Source organism: Schistocerca serialis, chromosome 1, assembly GCF_023864345.2.
Source record: "Schistocerca serialis cubense isolate TAMUIC-IGC-003099 chromosome 1, iqSchSeri2.2, whole genome shotgun sequence".
NCBI lineage: Eukaryota > Metazoa > Arthropoda > Insecta > Orthoptera > Acrididae > Schistocerca > Schistocerca serialis.
In genome coordinates this window covers 69,686,691-69,706,172 of record NC_064638.1, presented here as the reverse complement: position 1 = coordinate 69,706,172, position 19,482 = coordinate 69,686,691, and the positions used below count along the sequence as shown (strand labels likewise).

Here is a 19,482-nt window from a genome sequence, read left to right as displayed (position 1 = left end):
CACATTTCAAGTGAACTGGGACACGAGTCAGTCATATTTTACGTCTCCAATGCCATGACATTTGTTGTTAGTACCAGGAATCATCGAAAAATAAATGAATCAGAATCTTTGGCTGTATATTTTAGAGGTGAGTACGAGATGTCCCTTAAGAGAATTTTAACTGCTGATGAGATGTGGGTCTATAGTTATGATGTTAAGACCAAGATTCAATCTTGACAATTGGTTAGGAAAGGTTCTCCAAGACAAAAAAAGCTTGTCAGGTCAGATCAAATGTCAAAGCCATGCTAACAGTTTTCTTTGACTTTGAAGGTTTAGTTCATCATGAATTCATGCTGCTGGGACAAACTGTTAATCAATGATATGATCAGGATGTGTTGCAATACCTGCAAGAAAATGTGAGGAGGAAACGACCTGAAATGTGGTGAGACAATTCATAGTTCTTGCATCACAATAATGCACCTTACATTCATCCCTGTTGGTGCGCAACTGTAGCACAAGAAACAAAATCACTGTGCTGCCTCATCCTGTGTACTCTCCAGTCCTGTTCCCTGCAGACTTTTTTTTCCATAGTTGAAAACCCCAGTGAATGGAAAAAGATTTGCAATGATAGCTGAGATAAAAGAAAATTCTCAGACAGTGCTTTGTACGATGCAGCAACAGGCATACCAAGACTACTGGAAGTGGAAATGGTGTCGACACACACACACACACACACACACACACACACACACTCACACACACACACACACACACACACTCACACACACACACACACACACTCCTCTCTACTGTTAACATCTCGCCGGTCTGTGTTTCTGTCTCTATTGTTAGTGTGTGGTCCGAACTTGTTTAGCTCATGTGTAAATATGGTATTTGTAACAGGGTTCAGTAACTCGATGTGGCTGCGTTCCTAATTAATAACAGCACTTCACCACACGAGGTGCATTGCAAATTTGCAAACTGTGTGACACAATGTTCTACTCAATACAGCACTGGACAATAACTAACAGACATACAACAATGAAGCTTCTGGCAATTACACATTAAATACAGTTATGTGCAAGGATGCAAGCTGCATTCCACTCCAGTACACCACAGGGATGAAATTATGAATGGAGCAATGCATCCTCTATCAACACTGTCCCAATCCTGTGACCATTCTACCTAGTGGCTCGTTTCTAAGATCTGACTTATTACTCATTCTGAAGTCTACAGTTTTTTTGTACTTTATCTAAGTTTCCAATATGCTGCAGCAAGGCATCTTACATCTACATCTATATTTTGCAAACAGTTGTGAAGTGCATTTCAGAGGGTACATCCCATTGTATCAGTTATTAGGGTTTTTCCCCCTGTTACATTCACATGTGGAGCATGGGAAGAATGATAGTTTAAATGCCACTGTGGGAACTGTAATTAACCTATTATTATCCTCGTGATCCATGTGGGAGTGATAAACAGGGGGTTGTAGTTATAAGCCGATTCTTGAAACTTTTTAAGTAGGCTTTATCAGGATAGTTTTTGTCTGATGCCAAGAGTCTGCCAGTTCAGTTTCTTCAGCATCTCTGTGACACATTCTCTCATGAAGCAAACAAACCTGTGACCATTTGTGCTGTTCTTCTCTGTGTGTGTTCAATATCCCGTGTTAGTCCTATCAGTCCAACACACTTAAGCAGTACCCTAGGATGTGTCGCGTAAGTGATTTTTAAACAGTCTCCTTTGAAAACTGATTGCTTTTTCCCCAGTATTCTACCAATAAACCAAAGTCTGCTGCCTGCTGTACCCACGACTGAGCCTATGTGCTCACCCCTTTTCATATCCCTGAAAAGTATTACACCAAAATATTTGTATGAGTGACTCGTTATACTCATAGGATACTAAGTTTTTCTGTTTTGTGAAGTGTCATGTCAGTGGTAAATATTCCCAGAAGAGCATCAGCTGGTGCTGTACTAAAGGCTCTTAGCATCCATAGAAGAACATCTCACAGTGTACAGGGTGAATCACCTAGAACTTGTACCACACACATTGTGGAATGGAAAGTGCTATTGATGTGTGCTTTTCACAGAATGGATTGGTAGTCTGGGACTCATACAGGGTGTACATAAAGTCCAGGAAGTCTTCCAATTATTTATTACACAAGAGTCAAACATTGTACAGATATCATACATATGTCATTTTGAAGAGAAACCCTGAAAGTTGTTTTTACGTGTGTACCGCCACAGTGTAGTTTGGTAATTTGCCGATAGTCAATGCTAGTCACAAACATGGCGAGTTCAGGTGCGGTGCAACTTTCTGTGTGTTGAAGTTCAACAAAAACAAGTGTGCTACAGCTGTTCAGTTGATGTTTAGAACCAAGTATGGTAAGAAGCTACCAACAAGGAAGGCCATTTACCACTGGCACAAGGCACAACTAATTCGTTACAATGGGTTACTTGCGCCCAGCAAAGAGAACCGGACATCCCAGTGTGAGTGAAGTGAATGTGGAGCACGTGTGAAAGAGTCCAAAGAAATCAGTGCGTCGTCCATCCCGTGAACTCGAAATGGTTCCAATGACAGTGTGGAAGTCCTGCAACAGAAGCTGTCTATGAGACCATTCAAATTGGCGCTAGTGCAGAAGCTCAATGATTACGACAAAGACAAATGTTTCGAGTTTTGTTCGCAGTTGCAACAATTGAATGAGGATGGGAATGGCATTGTTGATCTCTTAATTTTTAGCGATGAAGCCACTTTTCACATTAATGGGAAAGAGAACAGGCATAATTGTCAAATCTGGGGTACAAAGCATCCACATGAATGCATTGAATTTGAGTGTGATTCACCAAAGGTAAATGTTTTTTTATGCCGTGTCACATCGAAAACTGTATGGGGCATTCTCCTTCGCTGAGAGCACTGTCACTGGATATTCCTACTTGGACATGTTGCAGCAATGGCAGATGCCTCAAATGCAGTCGGACTCTCTGTTGATCTTTCAGCATGATGGGGCACCACCCCATTTTCATCGTGAAGTTCATGGGTACCTGACATGGATCTGCCGCATCGATAGATTGGCCGTGCTACAGAAGAGGACAGCTGTTTCATGAAATGGCCTCCCTGATCACAAGATCTCACTCCGTGTGACTTTTTTTCCATTGGGACAGATTAAAGATATGGTGTATGTACCGCCCCCGCCATGTGATGTAGCAGAGCTCTGGGAGAGAATACGGAAAGCGACTGCCACCATCGACGATGCCGTGCTGGGATGGGTATGGCAAGAATTTGATTACCATATTGACGTCTGCCTGGTCAGTCATGGTTTGCGTATCGAATGTTGGTAAAAAAAACTTTCAGAGTTTCTCTTCAAAATGCAATATGTATGACATATGTACAATGTTTAGTTCTTGTGCTAACACACGGATTGTATAAGTGTCACCACAGGAACTCTTCAAAATAACATATTTTGTGAACAGGCCACACTATAATCCTGCAACAAACACCACTGACATTCCAATTTATTCTACTTTTAGTCTGTTAATGTCAACAGGCATTGTTCCATCCAAAAAAGTGAATGTTTGCATAAAAATACACTTGTTAAGTTTTATTACAGTCTGTCGATTGGCTAACAATACAGGGTGTACATAAAGTCTGGGAACACTTTCATTTATAATAATTTATGAGTATGCTTTATGTATTGACAACATACACTCCTGGAAATGGAAAAAAGAACACATTGACACCGGTGTGTCAGACCCACCATACTTGCTCCGGACACTGCGAGAGGGCTGTACAAGCAATGATCACACGCACGGCACAGCGGACACACCAGGAACCGCGGTGTTGGCCGTCGAATGGCGCTAGCTGCGCAGCATTTGTGCACCGCCGCCGTCAGTGTCAGCCAGTTTGCCGTGGCATACGGAGCTCCATCGCAGTCTTTAACACTGGTAGCATGCCGCGACAGTGTGGACGTGAACCGTATGTGCAGTTGACGGACTTTGAGCGAGGGTGTATAGTGGGCATGCGGGAGGCCGGGTGGACGTACCGCCGAATTGCTCAACACGTGGGGCGTGAGGTCTCCACAGTACATCGATGTTGTCGCCAGTGATCGGAGGAAGGTGCACGTGCCCGTCGACCTGGGACCGGACCGCAGCGACGCACGGATGCACGCCAAGACCGTAGGATCCTACACAGTGCCGTAGGGGACCGCACCGCCACTTCCCAGCAAATTAGGGACACTGTTGCTCCTGGGGTATCGGCGAGGACCATTCGCAACCATCTCCATGAAGCTGGGCTACGGTCCTGCACACCGTTAGGCCGTCTTCCGCTCACGCCCCAACATCGTGCAGCCCGCCTCCAGTGGTGTCGCGACAGGCGTGAATGGAGGGACGAATGGAGACGTGTCGTCTTCAGCGATGAGAGTCGCTTCTGCCTTGGTGCCAATGATGGTCGTATGCGTGTTTGGCGCCGTGCAGGTGAGCGCCACAATCAGGACTGCATACGACCAGGGCACACAGGGCCAACACCCGCCATCATGGTGTGGGGAGCGATCTCCTACACTGGCCGTACACCACTGGTGATCGTGGACACTGAATAGTGCACGGTACATCCAAACCGTCATCGAACCCATCGTTCTACCATTCCTAGACCGGCAAGGGAACTTGCTGTTCCAACAGGACAATGCACATCCGCATGTATCCCGTGCCACCCAACGTGCTCTAGAAGGTGTAAGTCAACTACCCTGGCCAGCAAGATCTCTGGATCTGTCCCCCATTGAGCATGTTTGGGACTGGATGAAGCGTCGTCTCACGCGGTCTGCACGTCCAGCACGAACACTGGTCCAACTGAGGCGCCAGGTGGAAATGGCATGGCAAGCCGTTCCACAGGACTACATCCAGCATCTCTACGATCGTCTCCATGGGAGAATAGCAGCCTGCATTGCTGCGAAAGGTGGATATACACTGTACTAGTGCCGACATTGTGCATGCTCTGTTGCCTGTGTCTATGTGCCTGTGGTTCTGTCAGTGTGATCATGTGATGTATCTGACCCCAGGAATGTGTCAATAAATTTTCCCCTTCCTGGGACAATGAATTCACGGTGTTCTTATTTCAATTTCCAGGAGTGTATTTACTGCAAAATCTTTCTGTAGAAACTTGAAAATAAGTGAAAAATAGGCTATGGCATCACCTGAAGCACGCAACACTGATGATGGACAGAGCGGCTGTCTGTTTAAAAGCTTGTGTTATCTTTGAGAAAGCGGTACTCACTTCCTCACAATCTCCACAGAACAACAATGTTCAACAGGACACTGTTCAAGAAATGCTGTTTTAGAGAGGTGTCTCAATCACAACCTAGGGGATTGGCGTAATCAGAGGTGTACTAGGAGAGAGGTACTAGTACTAGTAGGAGTAAGGTGTGAGGGTGGGTCATCAATTGTGCCGGGATAGCTCAGGCAGTAAGAACATTGTCCTCAAAAGCCAAGGTTCTAGGATTGATTCCCGGTCCAGCACACAGTTTTAATGTGCTAGGAACTTTGGATCATAATTTCTGTGTAACAGTTATAGTCTGCTCTGTCTACATATTGGAGAGCCCTGTTGTTGTTGTTGTTGTTGTTGTTGTTGTGGTCTTCAGTCCTGAGACTAGATTGATGCAGCTCTCCATGCTACTCGATCCTGTGCAAGCTCCTTCATCTCCCAGTACCTACTGCAGCCTACATCCTTCTGAATCTGCTTAATGTATCCATCTCTTGGTCTCCCTCTACGATTTTTACCCTCCACGGTACTCTTCAATGCTAAATTGGTGATCCCTTGATGCCTCAGAACATGTCCTACCAACCGATCCCTTCTTCTAGTCAAGTTGTGCCACAAACTTCTCTTCTCCCCAATCCTATTCAATACCTCTTCATTAGTTACACGATCTACCCACCTAATCTTCAACATTCCTCTGTAGCACCAAATTTCAAAAGCTTCTATTCTCTTCTTGTCCAAACTATTTATCGTCCATGTTTCGCTTCCATACATGGCTACACTCCGTACAAATACTTTCAGAAACGACTTCCTGACTCTTAAATCTATATTCGATGTTAACAAATTTCTCTTCTTCAGAAACGCTTTCCTTGCCATTGCCAGTCTACATTTTATATCCTCTCTACTTCGAACATCATCAGTTATTTTGCTCCCCAAATAGCAAAACTCCTTTACTACTTTAAGTGTCTCATTTCCTAATCTAATTCCCTCAGCATCACCCGACTTAATTCGACTACATTCCATTGTCCTCGTTTTGCTTTTGTTGATGTTCATCTTATATCCTCCTTTCAAGACACTGTCCATTCCGTTCAACTGCTCTTCCAAGTCCTTTGCCGTCTCTGACAGAATTACAATGTCATCGGCGAACCTCAAAGTTTTTATTTCTTCTCCCTGGATTTTAATACCTACTCCAAATTTTTCTTTTGTTTCCTTTACTGCTTGCTCAATATACAGATGGAATAACATCAGGGAGAGGCTACAACCCTGTCTCACTCCCTTCCCAACCACTGCTTCCCTTTCATGCCCCTCGACTCTTATAACTGCCATCTGGTTTCTGTACAAATTGTAAATAGCCTTTCGCTCCCTGTATTTTACCCCTACAAATGCTAGAAATGTAGGTTTGCCTTTCCTTAATCTTTCTTCTAAGATAAGTCGTAGGGTCAGTATTGCCTCAAGTGTTCCAACATTTCTATGGAATCCGAGCTGATCTTCTCCAAGGTCGGCTTCTACAAGTTTTTCCATTTGTCTGTAAAGAATTCGCGTTAGTATTTTGCAGCTGTGACTTATTAAACTGTAGGTTCGGTAATTTTCATATCTGTCAACACCTGCTTTCTTTGGGATTGGAATTATTGTATTCTTCTTGAAGTCTGAAGGTATTTAGCCTGTCTCATACATCTTGCTCACCAGATGGTAGAGTTTTGTCAGGCCTGGCTCTCCCAAGGTCGTCAATAGTTCTAATGGAATGTTATCTACTCCCGGGGCCTTGTTTCGACTCAGGTCTTTCAGTGCTCTGTCAAACTCTTCACGCAGTATCGTGTCTCCCATTTCATCTTCATCTACATCCTCTTCCATTTCCATAATATTGTCCTTAAGTACATCACCCTTGTATAGACCCTCTATATACTCCTTCCATCTTTCTGCATTCCCTTCTTTGCTTAGAACTGGGTTTACATCTGAGCCCTTGATATTCATACAAGTGGTTCTCTCTTCTCCAAAGGTCTCTTTAATTTTCCTGTAGACAGTATCTATCTTACCCCTAGTGAGATAAGCCTCTACATCCTTACATTTGTCCTCTAGCCATGCCTGCTTAGCCATTTTGCACTTCCTGTCGATCTCATTTTTGAGACGTTTGTATTCCTTTTTGCCTCCTTCATTTACTGCATTTTTATATTTTCTCTTTTCATCAATTAAATTCAATATTTCTTCTGTTACCCAAGGATTTCTACTAGCCCTCGTCTTTTCACCTACTTGTTCCTCTGCTGCCTTCACTACTTCATCCCTCAGAGCTACCCATTCTTCTTCTACTGTATTTCTTTGCCCCATTCCTGTCAATTGTTCTCTTATGCTCTCCCTGAAACTCTATACAACCTCTGGTTCTTTCAGTTTATCCAGTTCCCATCTCCTTAAATTCCCACCTTTTTGCAGTTTCTTCAGTTTTAATCTACAGTTCATAACCAATAGATTGTGGTCAGAGTCCACATCTGCCCCTGGAAATGTCTTACAATTTAAAACCTGTTTCCTAAATCTCTGTCTTACCATTATATAATCTATCTGATACCTTTTAGTATCTCCAGGATTCTTCCATGTATACAACCTTGTTTTATGATTCTTGAACCAAGTGTTAGCTTTGATTAAGTTATGCTCTGTGCAAAATTCTACCAGACGGCTTCCTCTTTCATTTCTTAGCCCCAATCCATATTCACCTTCTATGTTTCCTTCTCTCCCTTTTCCTACTGTTGAATTCCAGTCACCCATGACTATTAAATTTTCGTCTCCCTTCACTAACTGAATAATTTCTTTTATCTCATCATACATTTCTTCAATTTCTTCGTCATCTGCAGAGCTAGTTGGCATATAAACTTGTACTACTGTAGTAGGCATGGGCTTCGTGTCTATCTTGGCCACAATAATACGTTCACTATGCTGTTTGTAGTAGCTTACCCACACTCCTATTTTTTTATTCATTATTAAACCTACTCCTGCATTACCCCTATTTGATTTTGTATTTATAACCCTGTAATCACCTGACCAGAAGTCTTGTTCCTCCTGCCACCGAACTTCACTAATTCCCACTATATCTAACTTTAACCTATCCATTTCCCTTTTTAAATTTTCTAACCATACCTGCCCGATTAAGGGATCTGACATTCCACACTCCGATCCGTAGAACGCCAGTTTTCTTTCTCCTGATAACGACGTCCTCCTGAGTAGTCCCCGCCCGGAGATCCGAATGGGGGACTATTTTACCTCCGGAATATTTTACCCAAGAGGACGCCATCATCATTTAACCATACAGTAAAGCTGCATGCCCTCGGGAAAAATTATGGCTGTAGTTTCCCCTTGCTTTCAGCCATTCGCAGTACCAGCACAGCAAGGCCATTTTGGTTAGTGCTACAAGGCCAGATCAGTCAATCATCCAGACTGTTGCCCCTGCAACTACTGAAAAGGCTGCTGTCCCTCTTCAGGAACCACACGTTTGTCTGGCCTCTCCACAGATACCCCACCGTTGTGGTTGCACCTACGGTACGGCTATCTGTATCGTTGAGGCACGCAAGCCTCCCCACCAACGGCAAGGTCCATGGTTCATGGGGGGGAGCCCTATTGGCAATATAATCAATTAGTTTACCTTTGCCGAAACCAAACTCATTCAAGCTTAGCTAATCTGTAAGAGCTATATGTGCTGTTGAAGATGCTTGTACAGTAGCAACTCTAGAATAGTTACCAAGTTGTTTATTAATATTAAACATATAGGTCCATAGCTCTGCTGGATTTTTATCATGACCTTTTTTGTGATATTATAAGTCTGGATTTCAGAATTTGGTACACGGCCTTGTCTCAGAGCTTTATTAGCCCTCAAGTGGGTGCAACTGTGTACAAACTGCACCTGTCCCAAATAACATTGTTTTGTACCATTCCACTGTTGTTTCACAATTGAAAGCCCATACCTATACCTCCATTATTACTTCGGCTTAAGTCCGTGTCATGTTGGAAGATGGCCCAATTTTCAGCCTTACTACCCACCCCCCTCCACTAGCCACTGGCAGACAATAATATTCATTCTCTTTATGAGCGGGTAGCAGCGAGTTACAGCTAGACAGCGAGAACCTTGCTCCTACATGCTGCTCTGTTGCCACACTTTGCGACAGCCAAATTATTCATCCAATTGGCACTTTTTTTTAATTATTTTTTTTTTTTCTTGTAGCAGTATAGGTGTTACTGTATATCAGTAAATGTTTAAGTGTGATTTTAAAAAAAGAGCCAGGTGGTAGCAATAAATGAACAGTGATTCACAAGCTGGCGAGGGGGATTATTTATCGCATTTTTCAAACATGAATTTGAAAGCTGGTGTCCTACTGTTAACATTTGAAGACACAAGCACAGACTCCAGAACCATGTGATGTCGGCAAGGAAACTGTAAAGAGTGTTTTAAACGAAAGTATCAGAGCTGTAGGAACTGTAGAAACAGTTGGTTTTGTGTTGCCTGGAAAGCATCAAAATCACTGTTGTCTATTGCCTCGTGCACAAGCGATTCAGTGAATGTTATCTTGAACGTTTTTTTTTTCTGTCTCCCACATAGCCTTATCCTTTGCCCAAATTAATTCCATAGGGCTACGTTGACGGTGACATGTGGGTAAACATAAAATTGTATGATCCCATTCATGTGCAAGGAAGTCAAATTTGTACATTCTGGCATGTGACTTGTATAAATTAATGAGCTGTAGGAGATCAGCTTGAGTCTGGTTTATACTGTGCTGATATTTTTATTTGTAAGACAGGGAAAAATATCCACTCTTCTGGTGTTTGTACTTGGTGTTTTCTCTGTAACAGTTGGATTATAACTGGCAATGGCCGACTTCGAACAAGTTATGACAGAATTGTGAATCATGTCTTGAAAATGACAGCATTCATTTCCAAATGGTAGTTGCTGCTGTTTTTTGTACATGTAAATACAAGTTTACTCTCAGAAACAAAACAAGACGAAGAGTCAGCATGCTGAATAATTATCTGAGAGCCTACTCCTATGAAAACTTTAAAACTGCCAGTACCATCACTCATTTTCCAACACATCTTCCTGGAATGATTCTAACTGACCCATGTCTCATCAAGGTAACACTTTGTTGAACTACCTCCTCCTCTTGTATCATCATCAAGCTTTATATGGGATGTAGTTCATGCTGCACCTTTGTCACTTCTTTGAACTAAAAATTCTCTTCTTAACACATCAGGAACCAACGTCTTTTAAAAGTCTTTGTGTTGACAAAGTACTTACCATTGAAGTTAATTTTCACCTGCATAACTGTAATACATTTTTGTGATATCAAGCATTCATCATTCACATGTAGCACTTTAAAACATCGTTGTTAAAACCATCCACCTGTAGCGTCGACACAATCTGTGCTGCGTGCTGAAAAGCTTCAGAAAGGAAAATTTGACACGGAAGTGATGATGGATAGAGCCCTGAACCTGTCATTGTAAATTTATAATCAGGTTGTTCGGACTTTGGAACAAATTAATTATACTACTTAGTTTTAAAGACTCATGTTTTAAAAAGTGCGTTTGTCAACATATCAGTTGCGTACATGATAATGAGAACTTCCCAGCTGTTTTGATTAGGACTTTGTATCCTTTGAATTATGCAGGTTATAATGTTCAGCATATTGCCCAAGGAGAAGTTACGTGCTTCTCCTACCATGTTGTATGCTCTAATAACATGTGACAATGCAGCTGGATAAATTCATAAAAAGTCTAATATTTCCACATTTAAACCCCTGCCATTTTCAAAGCATGAATTGAATAAGGTCCTAAATTGACTGCAAATGTTACTTGTCGAGATATCGGTCGTTTTTGATGTGATCAGTCATCAGTCCGTGGAGTTACTCGCAGATGAGTTAGTCCACACTCGTAATGTCTGTTAACTGCAAAAAATTATGACTTACTGACCTTTTTTATGATAGTCTTTTCATTTGTCATTTCTACCACTATTTATTTTTTGTGCACAGTGATTACACTTGACTACAAACACATCAACACACACACCTTATACACATTTTTTAAAATTCTATTGAGTAGAAGCAGTTGGCAAGCAAATATAATGATTTTGGTTTGTGCTTGAAGTTAATTTTGTTGTGTATTAAATTTTTACTTATAATACAGTTCAAATAGCAATAAATGAAAATTATTGCAAGCAGTTTCAATGCTCTTGTCATTAGACAATTGTCATGTTGAGAAAAATTGTACTTCACATCTTCACAAGCTGTGTCAGCTGTTCTTGCCTCCCGATGTCATGCAGGGTAAATCTGTGGAGCAGTGCACGCAATGACGTCAAGACGTGAATTAATATTTCTCTCATGATGACTGATCAAAATTAGTTTTAATATTTACTATTCCCCTCATAGATCTGAACATATAATATGATGTACCATAGGCAAATGAGCCTGACAGTTGTCCGCAGCAATGCAGTTCAGCAACGTGAACTTTGTTTGCCCACTCTCTGCTGCCGCATATGCGCAGTTCTCATCCCTTCACTGCTCCGCCTCTATGCGCAGAAGCGCCATCTTACGTGATGCGAGCTATAACACAGTAATAAACTGCAATATTGTGAAAAGGATGGTTGCTACTGACCACAGAGCAGAGATGCTGAGTCGCAGCTAGACACAACAAAAAGATTGTCAGAAAGTGAGCTTTTGGCCAACAAGGCCTTCATTGGAGACACACACACACACACACACACACACACACACACACACACACACACACACACAGAGAGAGAGAGAGAGAGAGAGAGAGAGAGAGAGAGAGAGAGAGACTCGAGTCTCTGGCTGCTGAGGTCACACTGCCAGAGATGGAGGTTGTGCGCGTGCACGCGTGCATGTGCCTAACAGTGTGCATAACAGTGCGCGCGCGTGTGTGTGAGTGCATGTGTTGTCTATTTCTGACGAAGGTCTTGATGTTCGAAAGCTCACTTTCTGACAGTCTTTTTGTTGTGTGTATCTGTAGCTCAGCGTCTCTGCTTTATGGTGAGCAGCAACAATCCTTTTCATAATACTGTTACACTAATAAGTTGTGTTGTCTTATATTGAAATTGGTAGCAGTAAAGTAATATAAAGAGTATTCTAGTTGAGAAAAATATTTATAATCAGTTTAGGAAAAGACACAGACTCCGAGATATCAACACAGGCCCACATTGAGGCAGTTGTCTAGGTGAGATAATTAGTAATCAAATAAGTGGTTGGCAGGGGTCTGATGCAACTGTGCTGTTAAATGCTTTGTGTGGGTCATTACTGTGGGTTAATATTTGTACATGGCAGCAGAGTGAGATGATTGAAGGTTTATTTTATTGTTGTTTAATTAAACAGTGATTTACCTCATTAAATGTAAGTTTATTTTATCATCATTTAATTAAGCTAAGATTAACCTGTGATTTGCCTCATGCATGTTTACTGTGGTAAAGCAAAGGCAGCTATTCTTTACATGTGTATAAAATGCTGTGCACATCCGATCATGTTATGCAAATTGGTGCTCTCACTCAAGGGTTAAACAGATATGATAGGAATGCTATCTTCTTTATCACATCCACAGGGATACTATCTGGTCCCAGCGTCTGCCACATTTTAGTGCAACTCTCTCAATTATTTCATCCAGATCTAATGGCAGTAAGACATCAAACTTATCTGGTTATGGAGTAGTGATTGACAGTTGTTGTACATGTTTGAGGTGTTGTCAGGAAAGACAGTGTTCAGTAAATATTTGGATGAGTCTCTCCAGCCATTTGTCATTATTCCATTGTGAAGAATAGACAGAATGGTGGGAAAGCAGTAGTAGTTTGTATGGCTGATGCCCATAAGTCATTTTAATTGCTCATACCGAAAATGTTTCCAGTGTTCCTTCTTAGTTTCTCAAAGCTTTGTTCTATAATTATCTTTCTTTATGATGCTGGTATACATTTAGCCTTCTTTATTTTTAAATCCAGGTGTCTTATGTATGACCCTGTGATGTCTCTTTCGCTGTGATTTTTTTGCATCCACTAAATGTGCTCAGTAAGGGCATGCACCATGAGTTCCATGTATCCAGGCAAGTGCTCTCCATCTGAATCTGCATCTATACTCTGCAAGCTATCTTCACTATGCGTGGTGCAGAGTACTTTGTGTTCCAATGCTTCCTCCCCCACCTCCCACCTCCTCCTCCCTCTCCCTCCCACTTACTGTTCCAAATTCGAATGGTTTGCAGAATCTCTCTAATTTTGTTTCTGTGTGCTTCTGTGATATATTTGTAGGGGAAGCATACACTCTTGGAATTTTAACAGTAAACCTCACTGTGATGCAGAATGCCTTTCTTGGAGCTTCTGCCACTCGAGTTGGCTGAGCATCACGATGATGCTTTAGCACTTGCTAAATGAACCTGTAATGAAATGGGCTATTCTTCTTTGGATCTTCTGTATTTCTTCTGTCAGACCTGCCTGCTAATGGTCCCAGACTGACTAGCAATATTAAAGTATTGGTCATATGAGAGATCACTAAGGTACCTCTTTTGCAGGTGGACTACAATTTCTGAGGATTCTTCTAATGAATCTCAGCCTGCCTTATGTGCTGTTACGTTTATGTCATCATCCTTATGTATACTCCTAGATTTTTTATGGATCTGACTGCTTCCATTGAGTGTTCTACAACGATGTAATGATACAATACAGTAATGGGTCTTTGTACTCATTTACATGAACTACATTACATTTGTCAACTGCCAATACCACACCAAGTGCTGATCCTCTGTGACTCTTCCTGTATTTTAGTACAGTTTTCCTTCTACAGTTTTCAAGCTTTGCAGCTTCTCTGTAAAAGCGTCCTGAAACTTCGACTTGGAAATCTTGGTAGAAGCTATTTCTGCAACATGTCCATTTCAGTTTGGTCTCTTAAAATCCCACCCTTTCAATTTCTGCTGTGTTCATTATTCACTAGTTTTCATTTATTGTCCTTATATCAGTGGTTATGACACTATGGTCACTATGTGTCGTGTCTTTAAATTACTTGCACATTCAAGTACTGTGGATTGACTTCCTGTAACACAGTCATGATAATAAGTGCACCAATTTACATCACTTTTTTGGTGAGTTAACTAAGGACCTCAGTTTAGTGGAAAAACTGTTGTAATATACATTGTTCCATTCTTGTTTATTTTCTGTGTAAAGCTAATGAAGTTCACCTTCCTTTGTTTACACACATTTCTGTATGTTTTCTCTGTTACTGTGTTATTTATCCAGTTTATTTTTTAATTTTCAGTCCGTGGCCAGAAGAGGGAATTGAATTTACAACTCTGTGGTGTCGATCAATTTGTGCCAGCTGTAAAGAATGGAAGTTCCAGTTGCGTGACTTTCCACAGCCGTGGTTGGATATCAGAGACTTCCACATTTGGGGACAACTGGTTGGGGCAGAACAGGAAGCTACAAGACGTGGTAAACTAATCTGTAAAGATTTTTTAAATTTTTCATGAGAGTATTTTTGATCCGTTGTTTGATTTTTTTCGCCAGACGCGTTTCACTTTATTGAGGTATATCATCATCAGTGGTCTGTAATTAAGTTTATTTACATTTTGATTTGCTTTATAGATCAAAATATATGACTACTTGCTGTAAATAATTTTTTTTTACTGGGATAAAACTTTCCAGCAAAACGTGATGTTGTCATACGGCTTGGTGATCCTTGGGGAGAGACAACTGTACAGAGGAGCATGACATCTCTCAAGTTCTACCATGACTTCAACTGTGAAGTGGAACATTTCAGTTATGCATTTGGACCATGCTGGGAACCTGTTATAGCTCAGTGTAACTTAAGTAAGGACTCTTTAGTGGTTGTTTCCTTTTATATGATAATGGTTATTGATTGTAATTGATGTGAAGCTAATTATTTCATAAGGCACTTTTGTAACAATTACTTTGCATATTATTTTCTCTTGCAAAGGTCTTGAGAAAATATTTCCTCCTTCTCGAGATCCAAGTCCACCATTGCCATTCTGGGATAAGATGAGACTTTTGTTTCATGGTCGTCTTACAATGTGCATACGACAACTGACAGTGTTGTTACATGCATCATTAGATCCATATAACACAACTGAAGAAATGGAGCTGACCTGGAGTGATGTGGCTATTGACTGGACAAATGGTGAGAGAGAAATTATTTACGAGTACAATTATGTTTGTTTCAGATATTTAGTATTTATTTATCTTCATTAGTACTTCCATCATTATTTTATCATATTCAGGCAAATTTGAATTCTTAATTGCCAGATGATAAACATGAAGAAAAGTAACATATTTTTATTCACAATTTGTTACAGCTAAAGTCGTCTTCAAAGGTGAGCTCAATGTGTACGTAAGAACAGCTTCCAAATATGATGACTGCAGATTACTTCACCTACCCAATCTGAAACTCAGTGCTAAACTAAACTGGGTTTGTTTGTCTGACCCAAATGATCACCACTCAGTCATGCCCTGTGCTCCAGACAAGTTACCAGAATATTCCAGCAACCAGGTAACCTTTACCTTTCATCTGTTGTTTTTCATTTATTTAAGTTGTTGGATTGTTAACTTCTTTAGTTCTCATAACTCATAATTACCAAATACACACTCTGTATATAGATTTAAGATTTTACAAAAAAGTCAGAACAGGCCATGAAGGCCCAATGGTCCCGACTGGCTGTCGTGTCACCCTCAGCCCTTAAGCGGATGTGGATATAGAGGGGCATGTGGTCAGCACACCACTCACCCAGACATTGTCGGTTTTCATGACTGGTGCCACTACTTCTCAATCAAGTAGCTCCTCAGTTGGCTTGCATTTGCTTATGGCTGTTGAAAATTCATCAGTGATCAGTGCAAATGGCTACATTCAATAATTACATAAAGACTGTGAACTTAACCACAGTTGAAATTTAAACTTAGGAATATTGTGTGTAATATGATAACTCAACAGTATATTACATTGACAGCAGAAGAAATAAACAGAAGATTAAAAATGGTGTGGAGTGATTTTAGTAAATTAAATAGGGTTTTCAGTGTCAATCTTCTGATGTATCTGAATAGAGAAGCTTACAATCAGTAGTATTAGCATTTCTGATGCTAGGACTTTTAATGCAAAACAGTTGACAAACTGAGAGTGCATCAATGAGTAATGGAGACACACATGTTGGCAGTTACTAGCAAAGACTAGAAATCAAACAAATGGATCCAGGAACAGACTGGACTGGGAGGTGTTATGGCTGTAGTGAAAATGAAATGGATGTGTGTGTCTGACATACAGACAGTTAAATGGACAGAAGAAAGATAGTACTTTGCTGGATCACAACCAATTAGGAAAATACTGAGATGGCAAGCTAATGGGAAATATGTAGATGAAATGATTATATGTCATTACTGGCTGAGAGACCCCACCGCCCAGGATTGTTCAGTCACCTGGTGCAAATCGTTCTATCTGACACCGGACTGGTGAAGTATCGATGAAGATGAAATGAATTGATTAAAACAACACAGATTCCCAGTTTCTGAGTGAAGTAAAGCTCCAACCAGGTCCCTGCGATCTAGAGACAGCAATGTTAATCACTTGACCATGAGGTCGAGGCAAAGGGTAGATGACATTAGAAAGCTGCAGAAGCTGTATGGGTGCATGTAACTGAATATCTTCCTCCATGGAAATATCTAGGTGAAGCCATTATCCAACAATTGCTGCTTTTATTTAAATGGCTCATGATCAAGATATTGCTTCTATAATGTAAGATTATCTCTCCTTTCTTGTCAGGAATTCTATTTTGTTAATATATGCTCTTTGTGTCAATACTTTTGTCATAGGCTTCATGAAATATTGAAATATTTTATTCATTATGAAAGAAAACACACATGACACTGGTGTGGTATACTACAATGTTTATGATTTTATGTTCAAATTGGGCTCTGGCTACTGTGTCATCACCAAGTACAAAGAAAAATATGTGCAGCTGTGAAATTTTTGTAGGGTCAGAGGTTTCAAACTAGTGGATCTACAGAGTATCTCAGCTGGTTTCCAAAGATGATAGTTGTTAATGTTTGAATAGGACTAAAATGGGAGGAATTATTTAAGTGAAAATCAGCGTAAAACTGTTGAACTTAGATAAAATATGTGACACTTTTAAATAATGAACTATATAACAAACTACAACAAATTTTCTGAGAAGAAAATAAATTAAACAATGAACTTCAGTGACATGTTCCAAGGGAATGGCTGAACAAAATAATCTGTTCTTCAACAGGTTCGATATTACACACAGATAAGATATACATGTGTGATTAAGAAGGTAAGTGAAGCACCTATGATGAAAAAAAAGCTGGTCAAGTGAAACTTGCTTTTGGTATTACACGGTCCAGTCACACTAATGTGACTACTACCTTTGTTCGCCGACAACATGCAGTAACCATTCACAGATGGCAGGAGGCAGCACTAACAGTGGACATATTTCAAGTGTGTTGAGGGGAGATGGAAAATAGTGCAGTCATTGTTGAATTGTGAAAATGGAGTGATTTATTTGGTGTTAAAAGAGGTGAGGTCATTGGCTTTTGGATCAAGGGTGGAAGCATTTCCAAAATACCTCAATTTGGTCTGTACATGATGGTGATGAATGATGGCTGCAGTGACGTGTACAGGCAAATCGTTGTGCAGCTTTTGAGCAACTGACTGCCCATAAGAACCAAGGAGCTATCAATAGTGCCTCCTCAACAACCATTCAGCACCCATTCCTGAATATGGGTCTCCACAGCAGTTACACCAGTGATGAATGCAGGAATTTGCATGCCAATACCACAAATGGACATCCACTGGGTGGGAACAGGTGGCCTTTTCAGATGAATCACATATTATGCTCCATCAGATAGATGGCCGTTGGCATGTATGGGCCTGCAACATTTGTCAGAAGGGTCCAGGCCAGAGGAGGTAGCATCGTGGTCCAGGGAATGTTTTCATGGCATTCCCTGGTGATATCATTTGGTAAGGCACAGTAGATCAATACATGTATGCATTTATCCTTGGGAACCATGTCCACCCTTAAATGCAAATTTGTTTTCTCCTCCCCACAATGACATTTACCAGCAGGACAATTCAATGTTTTGCACAGCTCACAGTGTACATGCACAGTTTGAAGAGCACCAGGATGGGTGCACCATACTCCCCAGATTTAAACCTAATCAAGTATCTGTGGGACCATCTCAATGCTGTTCCCTTCACGGAACCTCAACCAAGAACCCTAGCGCAGCTGGCGACAGCACTAGAATCAGCATGGGATCCTGTCAGTACCTTCCAGAGCCTCAGTCACTCTTTTCTTGCACATCCACACTGCAAAAGGTGGTTATTCAGGCTTTTGACAGATGGTCACATCAATGTGACTTGTCCGTATATCTGTAGCTAATCACATTTCACTAAATGCAGAGTGGCTTAGCAAGTAGCTTCCAAAGCTTTGTTATTACTAGTGCTCTGTCACTGTGGCATAATCTGATTAAACATACACTGCCCCACATAAATCAAGAAATCGAAAGAAATTTGCAGAGTTCAGGAAAAAAAATCAAATATTAAAGCATTAATATAAAAGAAGGATTGCATAGTAAGTTCATTACTGTAGCTTTTGCATCATTATTGCATACTGAAAACACCATTGTTTAGACATGCTCAACTGTGTTACAGAGCACACAGTTGGCCATTAGCAAGTGAAAATGACTAAAATAGATGTTAGTAACCCATCGCCCAACAAGTAAATGATGTAATGATGCATGAAAGGAGGTTGTTGTTTGTCACTAAGTGATTCCTAACTTTGGAAGAAGTTATAGTTAACACAAAATGCATTACAGTAGTGCAACACTGTTTTCATTGTTTACTGATAACTGCATACAGATTTATATGACTGCTTGGCAAAATAGAAGTATCACATGAAATCAATTACATTTACTAATTGAGTGCTGATTACTAGTGAAACTGCAACAGCAGCTGTAATCTATGTGATCAACCAGTTGACTATTATTCGTGGCTACCAGTACTTTGTATGTTAATATCCAGTTTTGCAGAAAAGTATGTTTACATTACTGTAGAACACATGTATGTTGATTGTGTGGGAGAGTATCTATCTTTCTCACATATGGATCCTCTTCACCTCCGGCCCCTTTTGATCTTCGTTGCCCAATTAAAGTGGCATAACAGTTAAAACACTGGAATCACATTCAGAAAGAGAGTGGTTGAAATCCTTGTTAGGCCATCCAGATTAATGTTT

At 40.8% G+C, this 19,482-nt stretch overlaps 1 protein-coding gene across 1 annotated transcript in view; it reads left to right on the top strand.

Annotated features, from left to right (window-relative positions):
- Window positions 1-19,482, top strand: part of LOC126461608 (protein KIAA0100) — a 320,706-nt gene that overhangs the window by 176,409 nt on the left and 124,815 nt on the right. The window contains exons 18-21 of the mRNA XM_050096009.1: window positions 14,487-14,659; window positions 14,873-15,037; window positions 15,165-15,365; window positions 15,541-15,734. Of these exons, the coding sequence (XP_049951966.1) occupies window positions 14,487-14,659; window positions 14,873-15,037; window positions 15,165-15,365; window positions 15,541-15,734 (733 nt within the window). The remainder of the gene's footprint in view (window positions 1-14,486; window positions 14,660-14,872; window positions 15,038-15,164; window positions 15,366-15,540; window positions 15,735-19,482) is intronic.